Source organism: Mus pahari, chromosome 3 (assembly GCF_900095145.1).
Source record: "Mus pahari chromosome 3, PAHARI_EIJ_v1.1, whole genome shotgun sequence".
NCBI classification, from domain to species: domain Eukaryota; kingdom Metazoa; phylum Chordata; class Mammalia; order Rodentia; family Muridae; genus Mus; species Mus pahari.
This window is the reverse complement of record NC_034592.1, coordinates 16,120,941-16,137,630: the sequence shown is the minus strand read 5'-3', so window position 1 is coordinate 16,137,630 and position 16,690 is coordinate 16,120,941. Positions and strand designations below refer to the sequence as shown.

General features: G+C 45.4%; 2 protein-coding genes across 7 annotated transcripts in view; one reads left to right on the top strand and one right to left on the bottom strand.

Annotated features, from left to right (window-relative positions):
* Positions 1-3,935, bottom strand: part of Ddx31 (DEAD-box helicase 31) — a 67,036-nt gene extending 63,101 nt beyond the window's left edge. For 2 of the 3 annotated variants that reach the window (XM_029536190.1, XM_029536191.1), the window contains exon 1: positions 3,539-3,924. In XM_029536190.1, coding sequence (XP_029392050.1) covers positions 3,539-3,547 — 9 coding nt within the window. In that variant the 5' untranslated portion in view covers positions 3,548-3,924. Of the gene's footprint in view, positions 1-3,538 lie in introns of all 3 variants that reach the window. The other variant, XM_021192579.2, reaches the window with a different exon arrangement.
* Positions 3,936-3,957: 22 nt separating this feature from the next.
* The window catches only part of Gtf3c4 (general transcription factor IIIC subunit 4), a 16,808-nt gene continuing 4,075 nt past the window's right edge, over positions 3,958-16,690 (top strand). The window contains exons 1-4 of one of the 4 annotated variants that reach the window (XM_029536189.1): positions 4,456-4,512; positions 8,031-8,136; positions 9,175-10,998; positions 13,940-14,070. In XM_029536189.1, coding sequence (XP_029392049.1) covers positions 9,253-10,998; positions 13,940-14,070 — 1,877 coding nt within the window. In that variant the 5' untranslated portion in view covers positions 4,456-4,512; positions 8,031-8,136; positions 9,175-9,252. Of the gene's footprint in view, positions 4,513-8,030; positions 8,137-8,476; positions 8,520-9,174; positions 10,999-13,939; positions 14,071-16,690 lie in introns of those variants that run through there. The other 3 variants (XM_021192576.2, XM_021192577.2, XM_029536188.1) reach the window with 3 other exon arrangements.

Genomic DNA, 16,690 nt, shown 5'->3' with positions numbered 1-16,690 from the left:
GAACTGTCATTACTATTCTCCCCTAGGGCTTGGATCTGTCGTCCTTTTCCCTTGAGCTGCTCAGATTCAGATGGTCTGGAGTCAGTTCCTACTTGCCATCCCCACTCCAAATGAGAGTGTCGCTCCATCCATCACTGCTATCGTACTGTTTCCAACCCTCCTCGCCTTTAGAGTCCGTGCCTGATTGCTGATCACAGACACACCATCAGGTGCTTCTCGCCTGTTGCCTATCCTCACAACATGAATGTGATTAAATGCATGGTGCCCAAACTTCTAGAACAGGGCTTCTCAACAGTTCTCCTTTCCTTTGGGGGGTGCAAACAGCCCTTTCACAGGGGTTGCATATCATATATTTATATTGTCATTCATAACTGGAGCAAAAGTAGTTATGAAGTAGCAATGAAAATAACTTCATGTTGGGGGTCACCACAGCATCAGGGATTGTATTAAAGGGTTGCAGCATTAGGAAGGTTGAGAACCACAGCTCTAGAAGAAACATCTTGGATTTTCTTTAGCCTTTACTTCCAGTCTGAACAAGGACATGAGTTTTGGAATACATTCTCTTCCTCTTTACTTGAAACAATGACTTGTGTTTAGACAATGACTTGTTACACAACGACTGTCAGCTTCAGACCAATCTATCAATGAAAAGGATAAGTTTCTTTCCTGGCAATCATAAGAATTCCTTTAAAGAATTCAATGAATACAATTTGAAATATTGAATATTAGTACAATAATCCTACTTCATCTTAAAATTTGTTTTTGCAAAGTTCCAAGTTTATGAATTTCCCAGTTAAAGGAAAATAAAGTCAGCTTTCGTGTCTGTTGGATCTTTTGCCAGAGAGCACAAGATTTGCAAGCCTCACCTGACACTTACAAAAGGCCTGAAGCTCACCCTACCACAAATTTCTTGAGTTGACCTAGCAGTCTCTGCCCACAGAGCTCCTCCACTCAGGATGCAACCTATTCTGCTCCAAGCCAATCTCAGGTTTAGGAGGCTTTTCAACCAATCAAGACTAGACTTGCCTCCTCGAGTATCCAGGTACCATCATGATGAACGGTAACAGAGCAAGCGGAGGGTCTGCTTTACACATCTTCCCTTTTCCTGTCTTTAGACTAAACACACCAGGTAGCACACAGACTGAGACACCTGCAAATTCTACTCACCCATTACAGATAAGTCAAAGTCTCTCGAAAAACAAGTACTCAGAAGCTAACATGACAGCCCACACACTAAGCCCAGCTCTCACAAACCTAAGGCAGGAGGATTGCTGAGGTCAGCCTGGACAGCAAAGTGAGTTCCCAGCCACTTTGGTTTTTCGAGACAGGGTTTCTCTGTATAGCCCTGGCTGTTCTGGAAATCACTTTGTAGACCAAGCTGACCTCGAACTCAGAAATCTGTCTGCCTCTGCCTCCCAAGTGCTGGGATTAAAGGCGTGTGCCACCACGCCTGGCTGGAAATACTTTTTTTTTTTTTTTTGGTTTTTCAAGACAGGGTCTCTCTGTGTAGCTCTGGCTGTCCTGGAACTCACTTTGTAGACCAAGCTGACCTCGAACTCAGAAATCTGTCTGCCTCTGCCTCCCAAGTGCTGGGATTAAAGGCGTGTGCCACCACGCCTGGCTGGAAATACTTTTTTTTTTTTTTTTGGTTTTTCAAGACAGGGTCTCTCTGTGTAGCTCTGGCTGTCCTGGAACTCACTTTGTAGACCAAGCTGACCTTGAACTCAGAAATCTGCCTGTCTCTGCCTCCCGAGTGCTGGGATTAAAGGCATGCACCCCACGCCTGGCCTAATTTTTCTTAAATGAAACTATTGCTTTAATAACCAGAAAACATTCTTAAGAAAATATTTTTGCATAGTATTAAGACAGAGCAACCTAATTTAAGTTATGAAGGGCCTTCCAAATAGTCTATTAGCTATCCACACCAAGCTCCCTCATTAAGCATATCTGCTCAGCACATCTTCCACTCCCACTTGGATACATAAACCAAAGCACAGATACCAAGGCCTCGATGGGTACCTGCAGTACCCTTATTAGTTTGGGTGTAAGCACATATGTCATGGCCAGCATGCAGAGGTCACCTGACAACTATGAGTTCTCCTCTTACCGCTTTACATAAGTCTTAGGATTAAACTCTGAACATGAGGCTCAGCAACAAGCACCTTCACCCACTGAGACATCTCACTGGCCTCTACTACCTCTCCCCCTTCCTCCTCCTTCTTCTTCTTCTTCTTCTTCTTTTTTCCTTTTGAGAGAAGTCCTCACTATGTGGCCCTAGTTGTCCTGGAACTCATTATGGTCTCAAACTCAGATATCCAGTGGCTTCTACCTCCTCAGTACTGGGATTAAAGGCATGTGCCACCACACCCAGCCTGCATTATCTCTTAATCACTTTTGAAACAACAGTTGAAGTAACTATAAAATCTGTTCACTCAATAAAATTTCTTTTTCTTCTCCTTCTTTTTGTATAGTTGACGGTGGAACTCAAAAGCTTTGCATAGCTGGGTAAGCAAGATGCACGTTCCTGCTACAGGGCTGGGCATATGCCACAAGCCTGATCCAATGCTGCTGACCTAAAGCAGCTGTTTACTTCCTCAAAAGGAAATACAATTGGTTTTATTTCTATTACTGGCACATAGCAACTGCCTCTAAGTACCAGACAATATGCAGTTATTGCAGGTATCCCACTGGAGTCTCATAACAATCTTCTATAAAACAAATTAGTGTTCCTATTTATGGACAGGAGAGACTCAAGTCACATAGGCTACTGTGTTCCAAAGCTGACATCTATAATAGCCCAGGTCTACCCTACAGTAAATCCTATGTCCCCTCCTCCACTATCCTGAGGGTTGTCTGTATTTCTCCTCCCACATAAATTCAGCTATACCAATGGCTTGCTGAAGAGTCCTAACTCCTAACCATCTAAGCTTAATAAGGTCCCTCCTTCCTTCTACCAAGGTGCAACGAGGCAGTGGGTGTTAGTCAAAGGAGTTTTAAAAACATTGATTGACCTGAAACTGGCTGGGCAATTTGTATTTCAATTTTACTGACACTACATTATTATCTTTTGTGTGAGGGAATGAAGCCTCCTATCACATCTTCCCAGACTTTCAAGAAGATAAACCAGCAACCCTAAAACCATCTTTTTGCTGTAGGAGTCACTTTTCTCTTCTCTAGGGAACGGATTATGACTGTATATTCTTTCCTGATACGTGGATGAAAACCTCCCGTTTAAAAGCTCTTCAAAGCTCTTCACAAGACCTGCCGGAGCTCCACGTCTCAGGCATTATTTTCTAGCTTGGATACACCCAGCCTCCAGTCTTTATGCTATCTGATTAGTTCCCCCCAGCTTGTCTCAGGAACTTGACTACTTACTACAGCCTGCAATCCTAACCTATCTAAGTTCTCAGGCAGTCTCCGGAGCCCTCTTGCTCCCAAGGCGGGGTCCCCGCTCATTCACGTGTTTCCGAGAGCAGCCCGGCGGCCCCTCTGGACATCTTGGAGAACTTGACCCGACCCGGGCTGGGGTTGCACTCACCCGCCTCATCTGGGTCTGGGTACGTCCGAAGCACGTCCTGGGAGGCCGGTCGGGTGCTGCAGTTGGTAGCCAAAGCCCAAGCGCGGAGCCGCGGAACGAGCAGGGAGCCCGGGCAGCACGTGGAGAGGGAGGATCTTCGCAGCTGTCGCCGGTCCGCCGCCGCCCCTTCCGGGTCCGGGAGCCGCGGCCGCACGCACCGGCGGGACACAAGAGGCCTCACACGCCTCCGAAACCGGAAGAGGCCGCGCGCCGCCCACCCAGCGGGGTCTCCCCCAGCCACCACGCTGGTTTTCTCAGCATTTCAGTCACCCACGGAGGCTCAGTCTCCCGTGGGCTCTCAGTCGGACCTAGCACCCAGTGTCTAGGAAAGGGACTCTCTGAAGAGCCCGCCTTCTCCGCTCGTCTGCAGGCGCGCCGCGGGTCAGCCCTCCCGGAGCGCACTTTCCAGACAGGCAGCTCCGCGGCCATCTAGCAGGGTGGCGTTGCCTAGCAACGACGGGGTCCTTTCTGGCTCGGTGGCGCTCGGGGCCTGCGGGGAGCGAACGGGCGCGGAGGGCGCTGGGAGCGGCCAGGGGACCGTGGCGAGCTCTCGGTGTGCCGGGTAACCCGACCTCCTCGCCCCTAGTAAGATGAGCGAGGCGGACCAGGCCCGGGTGGGGCCCAAGGCCGACGAGCCCTCGCCGCCCGCGGAGGAGAAGGACGAAGAGGGCGGGAAGGAGGCGGCTGCCGACGCGGCCCCCGGGCCCAGCGCCTCGTTTCGCCTCATGGTGACTCGGCGGGAGCCTGCCGTGAAGCTGCAGTACGCGGTGAGCGGGTTAGAGCCGCTATCCTGGTCCGAGGACCACCGCGTGTCTGTGTCCACGGCTCGCAGCGTCGCCGTGCTGGAGCTTATCTGCGATGTGCACAACCCAGGGCAGGATCTGGTGATCCACCGCACCTCGGTACCCGCACCTCTCAACAGCTGCCTCCTCAAGGTAAGTCGCCTCCACCGGTTCTCCCGCGGACGCGCCACGGATCCCAAGGGAAGCTGGCCTGCAGCCGGCTCTAGGATGCCATGTACAACATCCAACTCTTAATGAAGGGACTCGCATCGCCGCAGCTTTTAAAAAGTGTTGCAAGCTTCTTCACTGTTCCTAGACACCCCCACCCCCGAGCCAGGATCCGCTATCCATTCCTTCTTTGCCGGTGGATGGAACAGCCAGCGCCGTTATCCCCGGCCTTTCTGGCTCTGACTCCACCCCCAGTTGACCCAATCCCTGACCTGTCTCCAACGTTGCTCCTGTTGTCTAGGGCCAACTCCCCGAGGCCCTGGGCTGGCTTTGTGTTTTCATTCTGTAAAGCAAGCGCCCTCCTCTCGCGCCACTTTTGCTTTGAGAAGAAAAACTGGTCTATTTCGTTACCTGTTTGACGGTTTCATTGTGAACGGTCCTTGTGTCTCCTTGGGTAGAGAGCTCTTAAATCTTTGGAAGTGGGATGAAAAATAAAACCTCGGAGAGCATCCGGTGCTTAGACTTCCAAGTGCAAGGTCTTTGTAACTCTATAAATTTAGTGCCTTCAACTTCATATAACCCAAGTTTGCTCCTAAACTTTAGAGTTTCTGATTTTTGTTGTATTAATGTAGCCATTTTCAAACATGGTTTACTTTAGTGAGCGATGTTCCTTTTCATAGTCCAGAAATGTAAAAACTTACTTTTGTTTTATTTATACCTTCTGTATGTATATGCAGTAGGTAATTGTCAAAGTGGGTATGTGTCAAGTGAGTAGGTGCCCAGTGGAGTCTGATAAATCAGAGTAGAGACAGTCCCTGCCCTCAAGAAAGTTAGTTATCCTTTGGCAGGTCATGAACAGATAATGTAGTCTTAATAACAAGGCGTGCTATAAAGCTATACACACATATAGCAGTATGCTTATTTGAAAGTAAAGTTTTTCCATATTCTTCTAGACAGCCATTCCAAATCCAGGTGATTAGTCACTGGTACCATTTGAGTAGCCTGAGCTCTTTTTAGCACACTTGATTCAAATTTCAAACACAATGTTGATTTAGATAATATGTCTATTTTATTTTTTGGTTTTTCAAGACAGGGTTTCTCTGTGTAGCCCCGGCTGTCTGGAATTCCCTCTGTAGACCAGGCTGGCCTTGAACTCAGAAGTCCGCCTGCCTCTGCCTCCCAAGTGCTGGGATTAAAGGCGTTTGCCACCACTGCCTCGGATAATATGTTTTTTGTCTTTTCTTTCTTTTCTCTTTTTTAAATTGTATCTTGAGCTTGATAATCTTGCCTGGGATTACAGACTTACAGATTTAATTATTCAGCTTGACTGACTGAGACATGTAAGATCTTAATGAAGATCTGAGTGAAATGATTCAAATATAAACTGGTAGTGCTATTGAAGTGATAAACATAGGAGGGAGGCAGAAGAAACGTGCTGAACAGCTGCACCCTCTGCTGAACTTACTGTTTCAATGGATATTCCAGTGCCCCCCAGCTAGGGAAAGTCTGGGCCTAGATGGCAAAAACTGACTGTTTAATAGAGAGTTTGGTGAAAGGAGTAGGGGGGAGGCACTTAAATCAGAGAAGGTCACTGAGTCTGTAGCAGTTCCAAGAAATGGTAGTGTTTGGTTTATCAGGAAGCTCAGAAAGACCACTCAAGGCGGCAAGGGAGGCATTCCACTCATGCACATGGATCTTTCATCATGAGTGGAGCTATCAGTGACTGTTTCTTGAGTATTGATGAATCGCCTGGAGCTGAAGATTCCTTCTAGAGTCAGAGAAAATGACACCAGTTTAGGAACTAGGAAGGTTAGTCCAGGAAGTTTCTTGAGTGCAGTTTCAGTTCATGAGGATAGAGTGATCTGGTATAGTTCAGGAGTGTGAGACTGCTTGGGCTAGAGGTAAGCAGATGATTGCTGGGCTAAGGATAACAGAGGGCGTTAAGAGCCTGGGCTTTGGCACAAGATAGACCTAGCTATAAGACAAAATAGTAAAGCCTTGTTTAGGCTTTATGGAGAATTAAGTTACACATACATAAAGCATCACCTAGCATATAGCGTTATCACTTACTGTCTGACACTGAGAATGCTAGTGCCTTCATGCTCAGTGTCCTCAAGCTTGTCATCTTTCCTTCATGCTCTCCAGGCATGAAAGAAAAGCCTAGGTTAATGGATTTGAAGGTGATACTAAGATTCTTATAAATTGACATTTTGCTACATTTGACATTTGCCACACTGTTTAAATAGTAGTAGAAAAACCTTTATGTAGCCCTCTAATTGATAAAGAGTTTACATGAGAGGCCTCCATTGTTACAATGGTATAAAGAAATCACCAGTTCTTCTGTGCCCTACATATTGATCATCCCTAAAGATTTAAATACCTCAAACAGCTAAAGCACTAAACACTGAACCCTTTGTAAAGCTGTTGCTCTATGATTCTGTTAAATCACAGCTCAAACATTATCAGTTATATGTAAGTTACTATCTTGGATACTTCTAGGAGAAATGGTGGGTAATAGAACTTAACTGTCAGTGGGCGTGGTAGTGCACGCCTTTAATCCCAGCACTTGGGAGGCAGAGGCAGGCGGATTTTTGAGTTCAAGGCCAGCCTGGTCTACAGAGCAAGTTCCAGGACAGCCAGGGCTAAACAAACAAAAAAGAACTTAACTGTCTATAGAAATCTTTTTTAGGAGCACTTCTGGATAGTGTTCTGTAGTGGCTTTTAGGAAAAGTTGGCTTGAGCTCTAGGAATCTGCTACCTCCACCTCACTAGATTGCAGGCATGTACTGTATCCAGCTTCTTAAGTGAGTAAAATGAATTCCACTCCCATGTTTGTAGGGCAAACTCTTTACTGACTGAGCTCTCCCAGCTGCATTGCTGTCTCACACAGTGTTTACCACTGATACATTGAGGAATTCTGTTATTGAGTAGGCTTAATAGTTTGCATGCAGTTAAAAATCTTTTAAAATTTGTGTCTATTATGGCTCACACTTTGCTAGCATGTAGACACTGGTTCTTAGTGATTATTTTCCATGTTTTGCCTGTGTCCTAGAGGATTACTTCAGTGCTTGGGAACTTGACATCAAATCACTTTTAATAACTGTATACTAAAAGGATTTGGACTCCCTTGTAATCGTGTCCTACTCTTTCCTTTTCCAAGATCAAGTTTCTTTTAAAAGTTTGGCACTAAAATCAAAATGGAAACTTGTACTTTTTCACTTTTCTCCTTTGTTTTCTTTGGCTATTTGAGATCAAAGTCTGGCCACATATCCCCAGCTATCCTGGAACTTGCTGAGTTGATGTGCCTAGCTTTGTGATTACAGATGTGTACTGCCATGCCTTTTATCCATCTCTCTAAAAACAAATGGAGTTCTTCCTATTTTCAGTCTGTAACGGGAATATCTTTAGATCAGCCTATGTTCTTTTTTGGCTTTAGCCATCCTGGCTTCAATTTTAGTCATAACTTCCTCTGTCTTTACTGTCTCTTTAAAATCTTTTTACAGAGCTTTCATCATTTGGCTGAGCACATGATACGTGTTACAGACCCAGACATGGGGGTGATGAGACAAAGCTAGAATGATCTGAGAAGGCCTCCTAAGATTAGACCTGGTAAGATAGATGGGAAGGAGCAAGTCAGGCAAAGAGCCAGGAAAAGCAGTGGGTGGAATAGAGAAGTCTGATAGGAGCCAGCTTACTTACAGCAAGAGTAGTAGACGAGGCAATGTGTGTGGTTTGTTAAAGAAACTGCAGATTGAAAGGCCTAGAATTGTGTTAGGTGTAGCAGGTAAAAAACACAGACTTTGATGGCTTTGGCTCAATTTCTGGAACACACATGAAAAATGAAAAGCACAATGTGATGGCTTGCATCTTAATCCCAACATTCCTATAGTAAGATGGAAGGCAGAGATGGAAGAATCATGAGGAAGCTGACCAGCTAGCTAACCTGGAGTCCACAAGTACAGCAGAAACAAGAGAGCCCTTACCTCAACAAGGTGAGGTGGGCGTGGCATGTTAAAGTAAATAAAATGAGAGGCTGGGGTTGGGCTGGAAATGTACATGAGGCCTTTGATTTATCATCAGCATGTGTCACAGAACTATTATAAAAATCCAAGTATCTAATTGTAGCAAAAATGAATATAGATACATATTTCCCTAATTTTTAAAACTACTGCTGTTTTGTGACTGGCTTAGCTAAGTGTTCCCCTCACTCTTGAGGATCAAATGTGTATTCTATAGGCCAATTCTAAAATGGTCTAAAATATAGACAAGCCATGCATAGTCACATTTATTCTAAGTCATTTTTTAAAAAGCCATTTCTTTGAGTAAGTGAACATTTAATCTTTAAACATGCTTCATTTTTAAAATCATTGTTTGTTTTGTTTTGTTTTGTTTGGAGATAATTTTTCTACCTAGCTTTGGCTGGTTAAACGTATGATCTTCCCGCCTTAGCTTCCAGTGTGCCTGGATTAGCAGGTATGCATCACCACACCTGGCTATTTGATCTTTTAAATGCACATAATGCTAAAATTAGCAGAATTAGTATAATATGTAGTAATACAGTGTGTATGATATAAAATTATTTTGTGTGTTAATACAGTTACTATGGGTGGATATTTATCTGATAGCTTGTCTTTCTCTTATTTTCAGGTTGGCTCAAAAACAGAAGTTGCTGAGTGCAAGGAAAAGTTCGCTTCCTCTAAAGACCCCACCATCAGCCAGACTTTCATGCTGGACAGGATGTTCAACCCTGAGGGGAAGGCGTTGCCCCCAATGCGGGGTTTCAAATACACTAGCTGGTCTCCAATGGGTTGTGATGCAAATGGCAGGTGCCTCTTGGCAGCACTGACCATGGACAATCGTCTGACTGTGCAGGTGAACCTCAACAGACTCCAGTGGGTTCAGCTGGTTGATCTGACGGAGATTTATGGAGACCGTCTTTATGAGACTAGTTATAGACTGTCTAAAAATGAGGCTCCTGAGGGAAATCTCGGGGATTTTGCTGAGTTTCAGAGGAGACACAGTATGCAGACCCCAGTCAGAATGGAATGGTCGAGTATCTGTACCACTCAGCAGGTCAAGCACAACAACGAGTGCCGGGANGTGAGCAGTGTGCTGCTGGCTGTCCTCTTTGAGAACGGGAATATAGCTGTGTGGCAGTTCCAGCTGCCATTCGTGGGGAAGGAGTCCATCTCTTCATGCAACACTATTGAGTCAGGAATCAGCTCCCCCAGTGTTTTGTTTTGGTGGGAATATGAGCACAATAACAGGAAAATGAGTGGCCTTATTGTGGGCAGTGCTTTTGGACCTGTAAAGATTCTCCCTGTCAATCTCAAAGCAGTGAAAGGCTATTTTACTTTAAGGCAACCTGTTGTCTTGTGGAAAGAAATGGACAAGTTGCCTGTGCACAGCATCAAATGTGTGCCACTTTATCACCCCTACCAGAAGTGTAGCTGTAGCTTAGTGGTAGCTGCAAGAGGCTCCTATGTGTTTTGGTGTCTTCTTCTGATCTCCAAGGCAGGTCTGAATGTTCACAATTCCCATGTCACAGGCCTTCACTCACTGCCCATCGTCTCCATTACTGCAGACAAGCAGAATGGAACAGTGTACACCTGCTCTAGTGACGGGAAGGTGAGGCAGCTGATTCCCATTTTCACAGATGTTGCATTAAAGTTTGAACACCAGCTGATTAAGCTCTCAGATGTCTTTGGCTCAGTGAGGACTCACGGCATTGCAGTGAGTCCCTGTGGTGCTTATCTGGCCATCATCACCACTGAAGGCATGATGAATGGCCTCCATCCTGTGAACAAGAACTACCAGGTCCAGTTTGTTACTCTTAAGACCTTTGAAGAGGCAGCTGCTCAGCTCTTGGAGTCTTCAGTTCAGAATCTCTTTAAGCAGGTAGACTTGATTGACCTAGTCCGCTGGAAAATTTTAAAAGATAAACATATTCCTCAGTTTTTACATGAAGCTTTGGAAAAAAAGATTGAAAGCAGTGGGGTTACCTATTTTTGGCGTTTTAAGCTTTTCCTTCTAAGGATTTTGTATCAGTCAATGCAGAAATCCCCTTCCGAGGCCTTATGGAAACCCACCCATGAGGACTCAAAAATCTTACTGGTTGACTCACCTGGGATGGGCGACGGGGAGGATGAGCAGCAAGAAGAAGGTACTTGCAAGCAGGGGACTAAGGCTGGCCCGCAGGAGAAGAGCAAAGAGGGTGACACGGAGGAGACCCCTGAGGACTCACTCACTGCCGGGGGAGACACCGGAGGCCGTGAACCCGTAGAGGAAAAGCTCCTTGAGATCCAAGGGAAGATTGAGGCTGTGGAGATGCACCTGACCAGGGAGCACATGAAGCGGGTCCTCGGAGAGGTGTACCTGCACACCTGGATCACAGAGAACACCAGCATACCCACCAGAGGGCTCTGTAACTTTCTGATGTCTGATGAGGATTATGATGACAGGACAGCACAGGTGGGTGTCTACCACAACTCAACTAGCTGCTCGTCTCACTAGGTAGAAGGGGCTTGGATTGGCTTTGCGTTGGAATTACTGAGGTAACTGATTGGTATGTGGTACAAGAGAGTAGCTGGGAAGTATGGACTGATGCTGAGGGCACACCTCCATTCCAGTGCCCTTGAGTGATCTGCAGGGGTTGCCAGATGACACTTCCAGGCTGTGGACTCTGCAGTGGCAAATGGTGTGTGAAAGACAGTCACAGCAGTGGAGATGCCCACCCGTGCTGTCTTCTATCATGTTTTACAAAGGTTCATTGTGGTGTATGTTTTCTATTTGAAATGCTTGGATATTGTAAAGAAAACAATTTGTTAAGACCAGTTTATTTTTTTTTAAACCAGGCTGTTATATTCTTTTGGTACTGGGACAATATAATAGTCTAGTCTGTGGTGTATTCCACAGATGTCAAGTTCCCCCAGAGACCAGGAAGGCTACAAGCATAAGGAATAGGTAGGATGTGCTCCTCAGGATGTAAGGTTCCTGGCGCAGGTTATCATCCTGTGGGTTCTGAAGACTTGCAGAAAAGTCAGAGAAACACCATTAGAACAGCTGAATCCTACCAAGGAACCGGCTGTGCACTGAAAGGTTAAATCACAAGGGCTCTTTTCTCTCTGGAGATTGGCACTCGCTGCCTAAAGGCTCATTGAAAACAAGAAGTCCAGATAGTTTTGTCCCTGTCAAGTTATTCACAGTGCACTTCTCTGCCCCCGAAACTGTTGCCCACAGGACAGTTGCAGTCGCCTTAAACACAGTAAGAGGCACTGTCATATATGTGACGTTTTTCTTTAAAAGTAAATGTTTAAATCTTGTTTCCTGTGTTCTAAATTGTCTGAAAGAATATTGTTTTTCACTGACATGGGATTGGTTAGAATTATTATAAATTTGTGACATACCATTTAGTGTTCATCCTTACCTTTAGGATTCTTGTTTAGGATGTTCTGTGCTTACAGACCCATGTCCAACATGGCTATGTGGTTCTGGCTAAGCCAGTATAAAAATAGTGGAAAGACTATACCCTACTTTCTCATAGCATCTCAGTTCTAATTAAAAGAATGACTTTTGTGTCCTAAGGATCTAGTTATGCTTCACACAAAAACCTTTCAGCCTATGGTGTTGATTTTACTGCAGTTTTTGGATGTTCTGTGACTACTGGGCATGTAATACACACCTCTCAATCTGTTTTCACCCCCAGCTGTCTCACTTTCCCTTCTCCTAGTTCCTGCCATGGCTTGGTAATAGTTAATACCACAGGCCTATTGTATATTTGTTTTTGCCTCATAAGTGTATCTGTGCTTTATACATTAAAAAGTAGCAATTTTTATTCCCCTCCTTGAGAAGTATTGTCATTGAGAATGCAGGAGTTAAACTAAACAGTTGACTTTTGTGATTGACGCCACAAAGAATAAATAGAAGAAGCTCTTCCTCACATAGAACTTAGGGCCAACTCTGCTCTGCTTGCGCTGGACGGTGTCACTGCTTCACACTTGGGATGCTAGGCTTATCTGGATAAGAGGTGTTTGTCCTTGATGTGAAGGACTATAAATGAGAATTCCGAAGGCCAAAAATTTTAGACCAAGAAGTAATTTAAATTTGTGAATTAAGCTGGATATAGTAGTACATGTCTCCAGTCCCAATACGTAAGAGGCAGAGGCAGGAAGATCTCTGAGTTTGAGTTGAGGATAGCCAGGGCTACGTAGTGAGAACCTCTCAAACACACACACACACACACACACACACACACAAATGTGTAAGTTATATAATGAAGAATTGAAATGACTAGCTCAAATTAGCGATTAAGATGCCCTTTGAGATTTGGGTGAGTTAATTAACCCAAATTATTAAATCTTGTAAACTGCCAGAAGAGGTAAAGCACAAATACATTCAAACCTGGGAAGGACACGAGTTATTAATAAAAGAAGTGGTTTAAGGGTTGGTATATAAACCCCATGCCTATAGACATAGACATTTGTCGTTAGAGAATGTAATCTTAAACCAGGTCTGGAAGCACAGGCCTGTCAGCTAATCCAGCTATTACAGAGGCTGAGGTAGGAGTAAGTATAGCAAATTCAAGACTGTCTGGACAGCTTACTGCCACCATGTCATAGAATTAAAAATGGAAAGAGATAGGTATGGAGTTCAGTGGTAGCAGTGCTTGCAAGGCTCCACATTCAGTCTCAGGACCCCCCTACCCCAACCCCCCCCCACACACACACACACAACACTCTTAGTAAGGCCAAGAAAAGCACCTCATTCTCCCATGCTGGGTCACTCAGGTTATCTCAGGTGCTACTAGACCAGTCTGTCTTTGTGCCCTCAGAAGGGGAAGGAACTTTAACTCCGACAAAAGTCTAAACATTGTGGGCTGGAGGGAAGGGTCTGCAGTTATAAATACCTCCTGCTCTACTGGAGGACCCAGGGTATTCTAGCGCCCACTTGGTGATTCACAGCCACTGTAACTCCAGCTACAAGGGCTCCTCTGTGGGCACCTGCACACAAGTGGCACACACACAAACAAAATCTTTAAAAGAAATGCTTTTTAAAGACTATACATTTATATACTTTTACAAACATCACATTTTTCACCTAGGGAGATTATGGATTTCCTTTTGAAAGCACCATAAGTAAAAACTGTAAACTGCTAAAACAAAGCAAAAAAGGAGAGCTTGAATTTTAGAGGCTTCTCCCTTGAGTAAAGTCCACCTTACAGGTTGAGGTCACTGGATCTGTTTACTTTTCTTTGCTGTTAATACTGGTTGAAGGTGCAGGTTTTGAACTCTTTGGGCAGCAGCTTAGCTGTAGAAGTATACCTCTACTGTCCTGGCACCATCCTGTATTCATTGTGAGTAGCCTTCACTCCCAGAAACCCGTATTCGCTCTTCACTCTGTGATGTCTTACCAGGTCTTGATTGGACATATCTCCAAGAAGATGAACAAACAGACCTTCCCTGAGCGCTGCAGTCTGTGTAAGGAGATCTTACCATTCACAGATCGCAAGCAAGCTGTTTGTTCCAATGGGCACATCTGGCTCCGGTAAGCCTCCAGGGCTGCTCACCCTCATGGCTCAGTTTTGTGCAGCATAAAACCACCAGCCAGGGCCCATCTGCTTGACGGGCTGTGCTTGCTTGGGCTGCCGTTTGCCTTGCAGGGTTGAGGTCATAGAGTATACTTGTGTGCCTTTTTTGGCTATGTTTCATAGTAACAGGCATTGGAGAGGAGAGGAGAGGGCATCAGAGAGAATAATCAGAATACAGTGTGTGTGTGTGTGTGTGTGTGTGTGTGTGTGTGTGTGTGTGTGTATGTGAAGTTGTCAGATGGCAAAAACAATAGTTTTCATAATGAAAGAATCTTTCCTTACCTCTTGCTATCCTGTTAGTCTGGCCTTAGAGGTGACCTTGGTGAGCCCTCAATTTTGCTGTCACTCCCTCCATGAGATGCGTCATGCTTCTACATGCTTCCCAAGACACCGTGCTTCCTACTTTTCCTCTAGCCTCTGACTTCATTTCTGATTGTGCAGCTCCTGTGTCATCTCCACAGTGCCTATCCTTAGGCCTAGCCTTTGGTCACCCACCATTCCAAAAGTGTTCTCTTACTGGTTGTACACAGATATGCCTGTGTCTGCTTCAGTCAAGACTTGAAAATTAACTTCCTGCCTGCTTGGCATCTTTATTTAAGTGTTGCTGCGGGACTTCATGTGGAATCTAACCCCGGCTTCATTTTTGCCTCCATAGCCCTCTCCCAGCCCCCAACATTGTTCATGCACATGATGCCAGCTACCGTCCACCTGGGCCTGCTGCTCCCTTACTCCAGCCCTCAGTCAGTTCTCTTCAGTTGTAGCTATGACACTCAGCCTTTGTCTGCTCTTGTCACAGCAGTCCTCAGTACTCTCCATTGGGGCTGGGCTATGGGTCTCTGAGAGAGCACACTTCTAGCATTTGTAAGGTACAGAACCAACAAAAGCTCTCCAAGAGCTAACCGTTTCTGATGGGAAAGTTAAAACTCTTTCAGTGACTTGCAGCCTCTCACAGCCTGTTCTTGCTTCTTCACACCCTCATGTCTGCTCTGAGCTCAGGAGAACTGGCCACCTGCTCAGGTCAGTATGGCCCCTCCCACTGGATGGCATCTGCAAGGACACAGTCGATTTCTACTGCTCCCTCAGCCTTCTCACATGTGCACATGCTCCACCTAGTGCTATGATTCCTCTGCTTTGCTGTTTTTTCCTTATAATCCCCTTTTCATTCTTTTTGTTGTTGTTTGTTTGATTGATTGATTGTTTGTTTTTTAAAGGCTGGGTCTTCCTGTAGCTCAAGCTGGCCTTGAACTCAGAAAGCTCTGCCTGCTGAGTGCTGGAATCAAAGGCATGCACCACCACACAAGGCACTTTTATACCTTTGCCTAATACCCTTCCTTAGGACTAGGCACTTGTGTGAGGGCAGAAGTCTAAAACAGTGTCTGTTAAGTGTCTGCTACCACGCAGCAGAAATGCTAGCTTTACCTAACTAAAGCAGGCCTATGCCACACATGGTATTTACTACTCGTTTTCTTTCTTGTTTTGTTGACAGATCTCACCATATCATTAGGCTGGCCTCAAACATAAAAATCCTCCTACCTCAACCTCCTAGGCATGTGCCACAATGTCTAACCAGGCTTCCATTTTCTTAGGGGTGGTAGGAGGAGTTAAAACACAGTTTCTCTTTGTAGCCCTGGCTGTCCTAGAACTCACTCTGTAGACCAGATGCGCTTGCATCTGGGACTAAAGGTGTACAGCACTACTGCCCAGTCAGGAGTCAGTTCTTAACAGGTGGAGCCGGGGCTTTCCATCATATGGGTGCTCTCGGATTGCTTCTCTCATTGACACATTTGCTTTTTAGTTTGTTCAGACTTTTCCTTAAAGGGAGAGAACAGTTGGCAGTCTAATACTGGGTGAGTTTTAGGCTTGTCATCAAAATACCATCTGTTGAGCAGCCAGCATGCCAGACAGATTGAGACAGATGTGCATCCATCAAGTGACTGTATCCTCACAGTGGATTTTATCTTCAGTACCTAAAGAGAAGGGGGGTAGGGGTGTACATTGTGTGTGGTCTGTGTTCGCTCTGTGTGTAGAATCTGGAGTAGAGCGAGCATCCTCTATCACTCTCACTTTATTCTTCTGCTGCAAAGCCCCTTTCGGGACTAGACCTCACAGTTTTCTGCTAGGTTGCCTGGCAACAAGCCTCAGTGATTCTCCTATCTCTGCCCTGCTCTGTACTGGACTATAGATGCCAGTGGGAACCCAACTGACTTGTTACATCAGTGCTGGAGACTGGACTCAGGTCCTTAGGCTTACACAGTGAGCAGCACTCTTACCTTCAGAGCTATCTCTCCACCCCAGTGCCTTAAGGCAGTGGTGCTCAACCTTCCTGATGCTGGGACCCTTTAATACATGTCCTCATTTTGAGGTGACCCCCAACCATAAAAATACTTTTATTGTTACTTCATTACTTATTTTGCTACTGTTATAAATCGCTACTGATATTTACATTATCTGTTTGTAGACCAGTCTAGCCTCAAACTCAGAAATCTGCCTGCCTCTGCCTCCCAAGTGCTGGGATTAAAGGCGTGCGCCACCACACCTATACCCGGCTTTTTTTTTTTTTTTTTTTTTTACATTCTT